Source organism: Hibiscus syriacus, unplaced genomic scaffold, assembly GCF_006381635.1.
Source record: "Hibiscus syriacus cultivar Baekdansim isolate YM2019G1 unplaced genomic scaffold, ASM638163v2 tig00109972_pilon, whole genome shotgun sequence".
NCBI lineage: Eukaryota > Viridiplantae > Streptophyta > Magnoliopsida > Malvales > Malvaceae > Hibiscus > Hibiscus syriacus.
In genome coordinates, this window is record NW_024062543.1 from 373,620 (window position 1) to 389,176 (window position 15,557).

Below are 15,557 nucleotides of genomic sequence, written 5' to 3' on the forward strand. Positions count from 1 at the left end.
CCCAACTCTAATACTTTCTCTGTTAAAATATTACATTGGAAGCAGGCGTTTTATCTTGTTTATTTGCTTTCATTTTAGGCGCTTCGAATTTTAAATTTATGTGTGTATATTGATCCAATGTTTTTGAGATTGACATTTGCAGAAAGCTTCCCTTTTCTTTGGGTTTCTTTTGTTGAATGTGAGGGCACTGTGTTTCTTGTTTGTATCTTTATACTAAATGGTGAAAATGGTTACCCTCCATTTTTAATTGCCAGTCGTCCTTTGCTTTTAAACCCTTTACCATGTTTAGAAGGGTTCAGTAAATGGTTGAGTCCTGCCTACTATTATGGTTTTTAGTCGGTTTTAGTCGACCAGTCTAGTTGGGACATGTCGGTTTTAGAAGAGCTTGAACGATTAGACTTTGTAGAGGGAACTTTGAAAGGAAACCCTGCTGCATGGCTTTGGCTCTAGTGGACACAAGAAAGGGTTTCTCTTTTAGTCATAGGCTCTTGGTCGTGCTGGATGCCTTGTGTGTAATACAAAATGGATAATTCCCCCTAATGGTTTCTCATTTTCCAAATTCCTGGGTTTAGGGTTTTTCCCTACAAAGCTACAGCTTTTAGGAAATGAAGATTTTCCTATAGGAGGCAACTTCATTCCCGGCATATATGACTAAGAATTGAGGTTCTATTTGTTATATTGATCTCAATGGTCATATGGACCTAAGTCGGTTCTCTGCCCAAATCTAAACTTCTTCCATTGGCTACGGTTCTCTGCCCAAGCCAGTAGTGAATCGACTAAGCCGATACAACCAACTTATTACATTACCTACCATCAATTTGAAACTCTGAATCAATTTGATATGTTACTTGACACAATTTTCCTTTGTAGCCAAAGACCAAAAGTTCCGAGTTCCAAAGTTTTAACTGTTTTGAGGAATTTTAAGTTTGTAATTGAAGCATGCTGGAGGAAGAGCATTGTTAGTTGGTTGAGGGCAATCATTCCAAAGGAAAACCTGGGTTCGAGCCTTTAAATCTGAAAAACAAGGCATTGTCCCCCAACCCGATATTATATGTCTTGTTGTCTACAGCATAAAGAGGAAATGCTTTTTAATGTTTTTAAAATTGGACTTTAAACCGGTGAAGATATTGGTTCAATCAGATTAAATTACGGTTGAACCGGTTTATATAAAATAATATTTTATAAGAATTTTACGTAATATTCAAAGTAATATATATATATATATAATATTTTTTTTAATTTCACAATATTAAAAGATATAAAAATATTACAGATCATAACATATATAAGTTAAATACTATAATATCAAGTGAAAAAAAATAATTTAAATTAACTACAATATAATATTTAAGGTTAATACTTAATAAAATTCATCAACATATAAATAAAAAAAGTACATAATTTATACAAGTATCAATCATCATAATATTCATTGAAATTGATTTCTTCAAATTTCAAAATATTTGGAAAAACTTTTTCATTAGTTGAACTACACAGCATTAAGATATTCATCACCTAATAATATGATAAATAAATACAAAGTTAAATTTAAATTCTCAAACAATATTTAACAATTAAAAGTAAAAGTGTAAAATATATTAAATAATAAATATAGTTATATAACTAAAATAAACAAGTAAAGATTAACCTTAATTGTTTTTTGATTTTTTAGGGTTGAAAATAAATTTAGGGTTGAAAAAATCATAATAAAATTTTTTTTGATTTAATTTTAAAAAAAAGAACCGGTTGAACCGTCGGTTCACACCGGTTTTGTTGGTTTCCAACCGGTTCATTGTCAAATTGATTTTGGAGGCTGACCGGACCGAATAAACAATTGGTTCCCGGTTCAACCGGTCGAACCGACCGGTCCAATTTTAATAATTAATCGAGAAAGCCTTGAAACCCTTTAATTTTGCCATAGGTGGCATGCTCTTGCAATAGGAATATCCAATGTTATCAAAATTGGACTGGACCGACCGGTTCGACCAGTTGAATTGGGAACCGGTTGCTTGGCCGGTCTGGTCAGTTTTTAAAACTATTTTTGCAATGAATTGCTAAAGAATCGGTAGAATCGGTTGGGAATCGACAAAATCGGTGTGAACCGTCGGTTCTGTTTTAAAAAAAAATTAAATCAAACAACGTAATTTGTTATGATTTTTTCAGCCTCAAATTTATTTTATGATTTTAGTTATATAATTATATTTATTATTTAATATGTTTTACACTTTTACTTTTAATTGTTAAGTATTGTTTGTGAATTTAAATTTAACTTTGTATTTATTTATCATATTGTTAGGTGATGAAGATCTTGATGCTGTAGATTTTCAAGTTTAAAGTGATATTATGGAGTTTTAAGTTTAAAGTGGTGATGGCGGTGGTAGCTCAACACTTCAACTAATGAAGAAGTTTTTCTCAATATTTTAGAATTTGAGGGAATCAATTTCAATAAATATTATGATGATTAATACTTGTATCAATTATGTATTTTTTTTATTTAAATGTTGATGAATTTCATTAAGTATTCTTAAATATTATGTTGTAGTTGATTTAAATCATTTTGTTTCACTTGATTTTATGGTATTTAACTTATATATATTATGACTTGTGATATTTTTATACCTTTTAATATTGTAAACTTAAAAAGAGTATTATATATATTAATATTGCTTTGAATATTATATAAATTTTTATACCTAGTTAAACCAGTGAATCAATGAATCAATACCTTTATCGATTTAAAGTTCGATCCGATTTTAAAATCATTGAGAATATCTCTTCTTTTCCCTCTTATTAAAGATAGTTTTGACCACTGCAACATATTAGCCTTTTCAGGGCTGCAAAATCATTAAGATTCCCACATTTTATTCTAGTCACGAATCAAAAAACAACTTTGTTTTTTTTTCATTTAGGCCGTTGAAGGTTTATTTTTGGTGTAAATCAAATAATCTATAGTAAATCACTAATAGCGAGACTAAAATAATAATGGTTTTTTAACTTTTTATATTTATGCGTTCAATTAAGGTCATTTGATATTGAACGTAGATATTAAAAATAACTTTCAACTATTTAATGTTGAACGTTCACATCATGATTTTATGAAGCTCAGACTTGAGACTTCAAATATTAATAATAATTCTTTTATCACATATGTTACTTGATTTATGTGGTAAAAAATAATTGAACGATTAGACCCGTAATTTCTTTTCGACTGATTGTCGCTTTCATTAACCATTCTTTCTTCAGGAGCTTGTTCCATAGTTTTAGTTCGGTTCATAACTTCTTGATTTAGTTCAATTTTTAAAAATTTATAGTTTTTGTACATAGGTAATTGTGATTGTAATTATCTTGTTTATGCATGTCAAGCTTTTAGAATGCAACAATTTCCAACTTAATTTTTATCTCAACAAAAATAGATTATAATTTATATTTTTTATTGTAAGATATGTTCATGTCCTAAAAGATTAATCCACGTGTGGGTCAACAATCTAATTAGCAACATAAAGTTGTTAGGAAAAAAGGATTTAAAGGAACACTTGGGCATATGTATGCCAAATTACATGTAATTTTTTGTTAGGAGATGATTACTTAAAGGAAATAATCACATTATTGTAAAAGGCAAGGTGCAAGAGAACACAGATTGAAGCATAACAACCTACAAAGCAGACAGAATCCTCAATTTTTTTTTTTTTTTGATACAAACTCTGTTTATTTGTTTCTTTTTCAGGAAAATGCATTACAAACTCCCTAAGCTAAATAAAAATGACCAGTGTGTGCAAAAGTGATTCAGGGCATATGAGTGTGGTTGAAAGGGTGGTGCATAGGAGCAGCCGCAGTTGCGTTAAGGCCATGGAGGGGTGACGGTCGCGAGGCTGCTGATGCCGGTGGTGGACATTGGTAACACTTTGTAAACAGCCCAAATGTGTCGATCTGGTGTATGAAATTCGTCATGCTCGCCCATCCGCCGAATCCGAACCCGACAATCAAGACCCACACCACAACGAACATGTTTATAGTGTATGCCCCTACCCATCTTCCAAAGTACTTGGAAGGTTGCTCCACTGCATTCTGCATCACAGCCGTTCATCAAAACATCACATGTCAATGGTCATACTTGAACATTTCTTCTGTGTTCTTAAGAAAAAAGACAGGTTTTATGTAGTACCCTCAGATATGGGGAATCAGTACGAACATAAACATATTGCAGCACGAATCTCGTGCCTTTTTGCAAAACTATTGCATGTTGTCCTAAAATTTGCAGTGTTTAAATCCAAAACATTATCTGATTAGGAGAAAGAACCGGGACTGGTCTGCTAGACTGTGACCACACGCTACCACTGTTTTCTTATTCTCTGCTGTTTGGATTTATCTAATGCTAAATCAAACCAAAACAACTAATAACATTTATTTTTCAATTCTCTCAGTCAAATGTTTGACTCTGACATTAAAGTAAAAAATGTCACAGTTGCCTGTTCTTACTCAGATTGGCTGAGGATTGAGGTTTAGGGCTTAATACCTCTCTGGCAGTGGCTGACCGGAAGGTGAAAATGTGAGCCAGTGCCGGAATTATGTAGACGGTGAAGCTAACGAGGAGGGATCCGACGGTGGAGTTTATTGGTCCAAAGAAAGGGAAGATAATAGCCAAGAACCAAATGGGGACAACCACTGGCAATCTTGCCGCTGCTCTCTTGCACAGGCTCTTGCGCTCATGCATCCCTATTGCTTTCTCCCATACAAAATACAGCGGCGTGCATGCAAATCCAAATGTAATGAACTGCACAATACAACTCCATAAGAATGAAACATTACTTTTTAGTGCAATATGATGATGATGATGATGATATATGAGTGATGTGGATGTGTACTGAAAGAATGAACATTGTTATGTGTACTATTTTGTTATGCATGCATGGAGGGATCTGATAAATGGAATTTCATAGGCATGCCTGGTGGATGAGCATTAAAATGACAGCCATGTCTCTGAAGTGAGTTCTTGGGAGAAGAGAAAAGGCATTTGAGTGATTGAGAAGCATGTCTCCAAATGCCCAATAAACAGCAGCAGCTGAGGGAAGTGTCAGTGTCAGCACAAACACAGTTGCTATCAGGTATATAGCCTTGAACTTTTGAGGTTTCCACATAGCATGCATGATCTCCCTGTGCATATTAATCACCAAATCCTTCATTAATTAGAAAATTAATTCATGCTACTGCTATAGCATCTAATGTCTAGGTACATCAGGGACCTAAAAAAGCCCTGCTCCAGGCTGATTGAGTTTGGGTTTAGGGTCTTAAAAAGTTCAGCTCCATGAACTTCAAGGGCCCTTTTTTCTTCTGCATGTGGGGTGCCTTTTGATTCACTGAACAAAGCTGGACCTCATCCCCTTATTCACAATGATAAAAGTGAAAGTAAAAACAGAAAAAGATCATTGGCTTTCTACATTGAAAAGGAATACTAGGGTTCCCAAGAAGAAAACAACTTTTTGCCTGCCACGCTTACAAAAGGCAATTTAGGAAATCACTATATTCTATTAATAATAAGGATTGGTCATTACCCATGAGTTTCTCCAATGGTTAGATCATGTCTAAACAATTTAAGATCTGGTCGTTTTCAGAATTGTTTTTACATGCATTTATAATTCTCAAAGGGGTTTTAATAGCACAATTTATTGAGTTGATAAACATGGGCAGATTTGAATATAACGTACAAGACAAGTATTCTAAACATAATTTTTTTCCTTACACAGTGACAGCATGTCCCCCAAACGTATAGAGAATGTTGGTGGCACCTGTGAAATACAGCACCAGCCTGGTAGGACCAGAATGTTGAACTCCCTCAACCTACAATTATTAATAATAGGTTTAGTTAAAATAACTTATCAAGTTGCAGTTTTCTTTCTTTTCAAGCAATGGGACAAGACAACCAGGATTCCTTTTTGACTAAACATTTGAACACAACATGTTCAACAAGTTGAGTAACAAAAATAATGTCAAAGTTTGGTTTTCTATATTACCTGGCCATGGAGGAGGGAGGCAATGGTGAGATACCAAGCTGTGTAGGTGGTCATTATAAGGCCAAGAAAGGACCAGATTCTGTAATTGTGAAACGAGGGGATAAAGACTGTGGTGGCACAACAGGCACCAAAGATGTAAGTCCATGTCCTCTTGTCCAGGTTGTCATTTATGTAATATATGTTGCTGTGATAGCAAAACAAAAGATACCCAACTTCAGGGAATTCATTGTCAGGGTGCATGCATGATGATTCCCTCTCTCTCTGTATATATATATATAACTTTATATTTGGATAGAGATAAAAGCAAAAGAATCAGAAATGAGTAGCCAAGTAGGTACCTTGCACAAGCTATGAGTTGAATGACAGATCCAAACAGAAGAAAAGTGCAGTTAAATGCCAAACCCACGTTCCTCCAGTGTTTTCCAAGGAGACCATCAAGAACTTCAAACCACTGCACAGTTTTAAAAGAATATTGATTCTTAGTGTCATTTCATCATATACTTAAAGATGTAATTTTTTTTGTAAAGAAGTTAAAAAGCAAACCTGAATGACATGGTTCCTGAAATCAACTTTTTCTCTTTCTTTTCTGGTTCTGTACTCCACATAGAGTATGCTAATGAGATAAGCTGTCCAGCTACCCATCAATCCATAGAACAGCTGAAAGAGAATCCCAGAAAGCATCCCCAGTTGAGAAAATGAGTATGGCAATGTAAGCAACACTTGAGCTACCTGATACCAAAAATTCTCCATCAGTATCATCATGTAGGATTTTATACTAAAAGGATTTATAATATTTTACTGGACGATATTATAAAATTTTGGTGAGATAAAACATATTATCAATATAAAATACAAGTCGTAAGTAAATGCAACAAAGGGAAAAGAGATGGCAGCAGAACCTGATTAGAAGCACAGCTAAACCAAGCATCATAAACAGAACCACCATGCCAAAAGAGCTTAGAAACCTTGCTTTTGATGCCATTAGGCTCCCCTTCGGTTTCCATCTCCACATAATTCCCAACAATCACAGTCTCCACTACCTTTTCGCTGGCATCTGCCATTATCTCTTCTCTCCTTTCCTCACACTCCTCACTTCTGTTTTTACTTTCCCTGCAGTTCTTTTTCCTCAAATGACAAACTGGGTAGTATTGTTTCAATGTAAGAAAAGGATAAGTGAAGTGAAGGCGATGAAGAAATAGTAGAGGTATATATACAGTTCAAGGTATGCAGTGGGGACTGAGGGAAAAAAAAGGAAGAAAGCTGTCTGAAAATATCTTAGAGAGTGAGGTTTGCACTTTTTAGAGCTTTAAAACTAGAGCTTTGCTTATTAATAATATTGTGTACATTATATTTTATATAACATTATATTGTATTGGGTATACATTAATTAACGATCAAGAAAGATTTTAAACAATAATAATCTCGTACCATTAAAAATATTAATCTTAAAAATTACTCAAATGAAATTGCAAATAAACTCAACTAATGACATCTCTTATGACGGCTAAAAGCATTTGTGCATACCGGAAGATTATGGTAAAATGTGAAGCATTTGTGGAGGGTAAGGCTATTATGGGGTTAAAATAAGAAAGTAGAGGGGAATGATTGCACCCAATGGGGGCGTGGTGGCTTTACATGAAGATGAAAGGTGCTTTTATCACATGGCCATTGCCTCCCTTTCCTCAGCCCACCCCACCTAAACCCCTAATCCCCATTCACATGTACAGCTTCTTATTATTCTGCTTAATTTCCTGGGATATTATATCCGAATTTTCAAAAATTATATGAATTTATGACTGTTAGATGAATAAAAACAGACGAGTCAGATTAACTCGTTTTTCGATAAATATCTTCTTATTTCCTATTATTAACAACAACGCTCTATTTTTTACTCATCTAACATTCCACAAATGGATTCTAACTTAAATCAACATGGTCCAAAATTAAGATTTTTTTATGATTTTACTCTATTTAAATTTAAGATCTAGATTTTTTTATTTAATTAATCATAGTTTAATGTCTCTCTATTTTTAAGTTATTTTTTATTATATTATTAGTTAATGTAAAAAAATAGTTTACATTGTTTACCAAGTTATTGGCATAGACCTACATCTTTCTTGAAAACACTATTTCCAATATATTTTGTATGGACAAAAAGACTTTTTATATCTTTATCAATTTTAAAATTAGATAATTTTAGTCCCTTTCAGAAAAATAGGAGCAATTTAGGATTTGATAATTTTAAATGTGAGTAATTAGGACAAATAATTGCGGTGTTAATGTTCTCCATCAACTTTATATTTTATTGATATAAAATAAGTTTAGCCTTCCATGTTTATACATAATGTCAATTTGATCATAATTCTAAAAATCTAACTTATTTAGTTCCCCAGTATTTTCAAAATATGTAAATTATGTGTTTTTTTAGAATCAAGATAAAATTTGCAATTAATTGTCCTTAATTGCTCACTTTTGAAATTGATAGAGACTAAATTGCTCTTTTTTAGATGTACCAATTTGTCCAATTTTAGAAAAGAGAGGGAGCTAAGAGGTCTTTCTACCCATTATATATGTCAACATGATGATTTTGAAAGGGCGTATTTATTTAACCAAAATAATTAACACCATTAAAAATAGCTTTAAAAGATTAGAGGGAGTGTATCATAAAAAATTAAACTATAGGGACTAAATCCAAATTTAAGTATAACGAAGGCACAAAAACCACAATTTAACCTGGGTTTACGGATTAGGTGCAGGGTGCACTAAGGACATATAAATGGAGTGTAGTAGAAAAATCCATTCGGAAAACTTGATAGATCATGTTTCATGTGCCCTTGGAAATAGGAGACTTTTTTTTTAATTGTGATTAATACCTTCCAGATGCACTTGCAACATTTTTTATTCATCTTCGGTATGTTGGGTTAACTTCGGTTCGATTTTCACTAAAATATAAATTAAATTGTACTTTGTGGATTTTTAAAAATTGAAACCGGAATCAAAATCGAATGACATAAAAACTATAGTTTTCGGTTTGATTTGGTTCGGTTTTATGATTTTTGACTGTTTACTATTTTTCAAACTCAATCTCTAAAAATTAAATTTAAAGCTTAAATCGAGTGCAAATATATAAATTTAAATTTATAAAAAAATATTGTTAGTTTTAAGATTTTATTTATTTAAATTTATCTTATAATAAATTCAAAATGAATTTATTTTGGAAACTTATTTTTTAAAATTCGGTTCAAATGATTTTATATGGAAAAACCGAAACTGAATAGAATTGTATATATATTTTTAAAATCAAACTACAAATTAAAAAACCCAAATTGAACTGTATAGTCCGGTTCAATTTGATTTTTTCGATTTTCTCAATTAAGTTGCTCAACCCTAGATATGGGTAAAGCCACACAAACAATAAATTATTAAATAGACTCGACCCACCACGTCACATGGTCTCAACCAATAAAATTCATGCATCTCATTTTTTTTTATGTGAATCTTCATCTATTTCCTACATATTAATAAGGTGTGGGTAATTATTTGGAAGTTACTTTAAAATGGATGATTTTTATTGGTTAAAATCATAGATGACGTAGTGAGTCAAATCCATCAAATAATTTCTCCATTTCTCCATAGACATAGAGATTAGGCTGCATTATAGTTAAGTTGGAGACCGATAATGTATATATCTACAATATTGTCATTCATAATGTTAAGGCACTTCATGAAAATGTCATCCAGAAATCTGTAAATAAATTTTTCATATACAATCGAGAGAGGCTAAAACATATGCATAGAGATTAGGCACTTCATGAGTTTGTGTTTCCTTTTTCTTGTTTCTGAATTTGAATACATAACCCACAGAGATTTCTCACAAGCCATGATGGTTAAGCATAATGAGGTTCTTTTTTTTTCTATAGAATTTTAAAACAAAAACCAAAACCCATCAAAATTGTGTTGAATGTTGATGTATATGATTAGATAAAGCATTTCTTTGCAGGGAACAACCCTACATATGTTTTGTTCAATGACACTGGGACCTCAAAACATTGTGTCTGCAGCCCTCTCCTTTGACCATCTTGCTTCCTCCTGACAGCCCAAACGTTTTCGGGTGATTAGGGTTTGGTGCATAAGACAAGAAAAGTGAGAATAGTGTTGATTTCATGTCATCCTGATGATGAACACAAATACAAACGAAAAAAGCTAAGCCCCATTGATGATGCAGCACGAAGTTCAACCTGAGCACGCCAAAGGATATTGGAATTGAATGCCAACACTTTATTACTATAGGATCATAAGTCAAGCCGACTGTGATCAATCGTTATACCCTCAAAGTTTTAACTTTTTTTTTCATGATTTGAGCCACATTTTTGACAAACATTAATTATGGTTTTTGTTCATAGATGATGAAGGCTCGCAAGTAAGTCAAACCCGCATTGAGTTGGTGACATTGCAAAGCAAAACAGATGGGATTAGTGAGCCAATTCCATATGTTTTTGACTCGGACACCCTGTAGAAAATAATACGTTTTGAAAGCGATTTTGAGGAAGAAACAATATGATGATGTGTTTGCTTTATTGGCTTCCATTTTGGAAGCAAAATGTGGGAGTAAAAGAATCTTATACTCACACAATATTTGTCCTTTTATTCTGCTTTTCTGGTTTACAATACAAATGAAAGCTGCATTTTTGGGGGATTTCAATATCTTGTTTTTGGTGTTTATTGCCATTTCAATTGATCCATGCTTACTCCATAGCAACAGGATCTCACAAATTATTAGAGTTTGATTCCATTAAATTTTCGATTCGAGTTTTTAACCAATTGAAATAAACTGTTTGATACCCACTCAAAATCACACGAGTAACCGGAAAAAAATTAATATATTAAAATTTTAAATTAAACCATCTATAACATTAATATTTATATTTGGGTCTTTAAATACAATATAAAGTTTTTATATGTTAAGGTTAGAGTTCAACCTTTCAAACGAGTTAAATTAAAGAATATTTTGAGACTCTCCTTTTTCGTTTAATGCCTTTTGAAAAAATGGAGGTACTCGTATTCTTTTTTCTCTAAAACAAGGCCCCAAAATTTTGCCGGTTGGACATATAGAGGCCCGAATTTTATTGTGCAACGAGATTAGGGTTCACATTCTGTCTCACTGTATAAACTATAGACATATAAGGATTATAAAAGATACCAACCATTATTTATCTGTTTGTTTCCGTAGAAAATGTGCGAAGAAAATATCTTCCTTTTTTGCATGTTAACGTTCTTTCTGCAACGCAGATGTCCGCAACTGCAACGCAGGAAGGAGCGGAATGGACACCGTCACGGTATGCATTTCTGGTCGATCTTTTCATCGAACTGCACAATTCTGGACGAACGGCCTATAACGAATTCAAGAACGAAGTTATTAATCCGTTACGCGTGATTTCAACAAGTTTGGCATGAATCTAGAAGAAAACCAGATAAAAAACGGTTACAACGTGATGAAGAAAGATTATGGTGTTGTTAAAACCCTACTCGGACATAATGGATTCGGCTGGGATGAAACTTGACGAATGGTTGATGACAGAGTTTGGGACAACTATATTGCTGTACGAAGTGAAGCGAGACCCTTCCGGTGCAAGACTTTTCCTCTGTATAAACAAATGTCAATCATATTTGAAGGTAAAATATCATATTGTGGTTGCGGTCGAATTTACGATGTAATTTAATACTATGTTTGTCAATGTGGTGTGTGCACCAGCTCGCTTACTTTGCGTACGTGCTGTTCTTTTACATGTGGTGCAGGTGAAAGAGCTACTGGCAAATGCATTCCCTGGTGACTGAAGAGGAAAATAGCAACACCGAGACGGCTCGATATTCAGAGACAACTAATGTACCTGCACAAATATTCGAGGGCACCATCGATTCCGATTCAATAATTCGAATAAGTGACAAACAATCAAAGAAACGAACGTCCATTCCTCCAAGAGCTGATAAGAAAAGGGTATGCTACGAAGCTGCTGAGACGGTCGAGAACGCCATGTACGAGATTTTTTCAGCTGTTAAGTTGAGAGCTTTACGAAGAGATGCATCAAATGAGAGAACATTATATCAGAAGTGCCTGGAAGAGTTGCAGCATTTAGAGAAACTGCGTGGTGCTGAGTTTACAAAGTCTGTCAACGTCCTCAAAGACATAAAAACGCAATCGTATTCATGATGATCAAAGGGCCTCGGCGTTTGACATGGTTGAGGTCTCTATGGCAAGCATCGTGACAAGAAAAACCGAAATACATTAGAAACAATCAGCTCACCTCCCATTTGTGTGTGTTATAGTTCTTTTGTTGCAGATGCACTTCTATTTGAGAGTACATCAATATTTCCAGATTTGAAACAATTTTCACCCTATAATTTTCCATATTGAGCTTTCACTTTAGAGATCTCCAAGTTTATATATATGCTTAAGGTTTAAGTTATTAGAACTCGTGCCTTTACATGCAACTTCAGGTGGCATATGGGGATCTCTCTAGACATATCTATAATGCACAAACAGGGGTTACTTTAAACATTCTTTGGTAAAACAGGGCACTGAAACTTTACCACAGAAATCAATCAAGGACAGGGTTTGCTTTCTAGTTTATTTGAATAAATGCAAGCATTCAAGTTTTAAGTTTAAACAATCACAAACCAGATTATATCAAAGCTTCCAATACAAAAATTAGCAGAAGGAAAGCATATAAAAATACAGTTCTTATTTTGCTTGAAAAGTAAGGAACTTGAAAATGCCCAAAACAAAAGACGACTTTGAGATTTTAGTGTTTAATAAAGTAACCCAAAACCAAAACCAAAAGGCAAAAACCCCACAATCACATTCTCAATTGCCACTATGTCCTCTGAGAAAAGTAAAGTTCTCTAGTTATTTTTTTTTCTTTCAATTCTTTAACTTCAAACTCCTTCAATTTCCAACCTTTATGTCTTCAATAATGGATCGTTGTCATCTATCTTCCACCTTTGTTTTCCTCCTCTGCCTCTCTTTCTTCTCAGGTAATATAAAACCTTCAAAGACTCAAATTTCCCTTTTGCCAATCCTTTTTTTTTGGTTATCTGCAATATCTGACACTCACCCTTTCTTTGTTTTCATCCTCAGAAGTGAATCCAGCTTCTTTCAAGATCGTCAACAAGTGCCGCCACAAGATATGGCCGGGTCTTTTATCCGGCGCCAACACGCCTCAACTTCCCACAACCGGTTTCCTCCTTAACCCCGGCAAATCAAGAACAGTAACAATACCCAGGTCTTGGTCCGGTCGGCTCTGGGGTCGAGCCCTTTGCGGCCTCGACTCCACCCGTAAATTCATTTGTCTAAGCGGCGATTGCGGCTCCGGTCAAATTGAATGTTCCGGGAGTGGCGCCAAACCGCCGGCCACTCTCGCGGAATTCACATTAAACGGTGCCGGAGGACTAGACTTTTACGACGTCAGCTTAGTCGACGGCTACAATCTTCCGATGTTGATCGTGGCCAAGGGAGGTAAAGGCGGGAATTGTAGCGCCACGGGTTGCTTATTGGACCTCAACGGCGCTTGTCCATCGGAGTTGCGCGTGGCGCGTAAAGACGGTGGAGGCGTGGGATGTAGGAGCGCGTGTGAAGCGTTCGGAGACCCCCAATACTGTTGCAGCGGGGCGTTCGGAACGCCCGACGTTTGTCGGCCGTCCACATACTCGTTGTTTTTCAAGCGTGCTTGCCCACGCTCGTATAGCTATGCGTACGACGATACCACGAGCACGTACACGTGTGCCGGCGCTGATTACGTCATCATTTTCTGTCCACCTCCTTATACCAGGTAAATAAATTTCTATTAACCCAAATCAATCCCATCTTTAATAGGATCCGAGTAAGTAATAAGATCCGAATTCTAATAGTTATGTCTGGAGAATTTATGCATTGTCAATAGTTTAATAAAAATTCTGAAATGATATGCATCAAAGACTCTTCCACGGATTGAAAGTAGTGAACTTTGGTGGAGTTTAAGCGGAATGGTGGGTGCATTGGTAGTTTGGTTGAACCTTCGAACTTTATTCTGATTATTCACGGTAGATTTGCTGCAGATTGGCAGATTGTAGGCCTAATAATTCATACTAAACCAGAAAAATCGTATCGAGGATGCTTCGAAAAGCCGAGATTAGGTTTATGAGAAATTTAGCTAGATGTAATTCATGTGCAATTTCAGAAGGAACATACGAGAAAGTATGGTGGGATGTAGGCTAAATCATTCCGTCTCGAACACTACATTATTCTTGGTAGATACGTCTGCTGAAAAATTATGTATTCATTTGATTTTGATGTGTAATCTGCAGCCAAAAGTTGTTCGGTGAACGGAAAGACGGAGCGATTCTTCCGCTTGTGAATAAGAGTATGATATACATATCAAGCGTGCATGCGAATGGGGCTTCATTATCAGGTCTGCTCCGAGTGCAATTTACTGTCTCTGCAGCCTCTTTTGCTATGGCTCTTTTCCTCTTTTGACAACATATATTATCTCTGTGACTAACATTGGCCTGGACTGGACACTTCCAGGCAAGTAGTAGCAATGGCTAGCTGAACCGAAGGGAGTAATTCTCTACCTCACGTCTGCCACGCAAATATTGTACACGGCTATCTCACCGAACTTGTTATGTCGATACCGATACAGTAAGGGTTTCTAATTTTTTACTGGTGAACGAACATGTTCAATGTATATAGCAAGGTTTGAATTCGAAGCATCTTGAATTTCTTGAAGAAAGTTTCTTAGAACAGAAACGCCAGTGTTGGGACATGTTTGGTTGTTAATTATACGTATTGTTGATGTTATTCCTAAGCAGAAACAACATGTGCAAGAGTTTTATACTTTTCCTTTTAGAGCTCTAAACGATTAAGTTTCCTCTAAATAGACACAATATCCGATAACAGAACGTTTTTCTTCGACTGAAGCTGCCCAACTAGCATCAACATAACAAATTAGATGAAGTACTTGAGTAGCCTTGAAGCTCGAACTATGTTCTTCATGTACTGATCAACCTTATTGACGGTATATGCGATGTTAGACCGAGAAAGACGTACGTATTAAAGATCAGTAAATGGTTGTCCATCGTTAGCTTGAAACTTTAGAGCTTTTAGACAATTAGTGTAGAATGAATGTTTCTTTGATCAACATATCAAAATACTTCTTTTGATTGAATATGAAATGATCCAACTTTCATTCCAAAGATTTCGTTGCACTATATAGCATCCAGTGAATTATTCTTGGGTGTTTCCTGTTTTATTTGCTTCTTTGGTGAAACTTTCCTGCTTTAACGAGTTAGTGTACAAGTGATAATTGAATTCAAAGAGCAGTTTCGATATAAAAAATATTATTGTTCTAAGCTGATCTCAACTCAAATAGTTTTGGTTATAGATATATTTGTACATAAATTCAATCAAATTTTATATTAAATCAGATGTACAACGTACATCGTATACCGTAACATACCACTAAAATAACGAATCCTTAGCTAAATTATCTTTATTAAATAAATATTAAAAGGATA

General features: G+C 34.6%; 2 protein-coding genes, 1 long non-coding RNA gene and 1 pseudogene across 5 annotated transcripts; 3 read left to right on the forward strand and 1 right to left on the reverse strand.

The window, feature by feature from the left end:
* Positions 1–3,658: 3,658 nt before the first annotated feature.
* LOC120211384 (auxin transporter-like protein 2) lies at positions 3,659–7,157 on the reverse strand. Its single transcript, XM_039209926.1, has 8 exons — positions 6,908–7,157; positions 6,552–6,737; positions 6,347–6,459; positions 6,009–6,192; positions 5,738–5,835; positions 4,944–5,151; positions 4,514–4,771; positions 3,659–4,065 (listed from the first exon to the last, which is right to left on the reverse strand). Exons 1-8 carry the CDS (start codon positions 7,067–7,069, stop codon positions 3,784–3,786), a joined length of 1,491 nt encoding a protein of 496 aa, XP_039065857.1. The 5' UTR covers positions 7,070–7,157; the 3' UTR covers positions 3,659–3,783.
* Positions 6,106–6,481, forward strand: LOC120211385. The gene is made up of 2 exons (XR_005524592.1): positions 6,106–6,143; positions 6,304–6,481. It is a non-coding gene; the product is annotated as an uncharacterized LOC120211385 (long non-coding RNA).
* A 3,897-nt stretch (positions 7,158–11,054) lies between the features above and the next one.
* LOC120211283 lies at positions 11,055–12,368 on the forward strand (annotated as a pseudogene).
* Positions 12,369–12,870: 502 nt separating this feature from the next.
* Positions 12,871–14,759, forward strand: LOC120211386 (thaumatin-like protein 1b). 3 transcript variants are annotated; one of them, XM_039209928.1, is made up of 4 exons: positions 12,871–13,040; positions 13,144–13,834; positions 14,349–14,452; positions 14,577–14,759. In XM_039209928.1, the coding sequence occupies exons 1-4, from the start codon at positions 12,968–12,970 to the stop codon at positions 14,591–14,593; spliced, it is 885 nt and encodes a 294-aa protein (XP_039065859.1). In that variant the 5' UTR covers positions 12,871–12,967; the 3' UTR covers positions 14,594–14,759. The 3 variants fall into 3 exon arrangements, with proteins under 3 accessions (XP_039065859.1, XP_039065858.1, XP_039065861.1); XM_039209930.1 differs by having other exon boundaries at positions 12,872–13,040; positions 14,569–14,757; XM_039209927.1 differs by lacking the exon at positions 14,577–14,759 and having other exon boundaries at positions 14,349–14,542.
* The last annotated feature ends 798 nt before the right edge of the window (positions 14,760–15,557 follow it).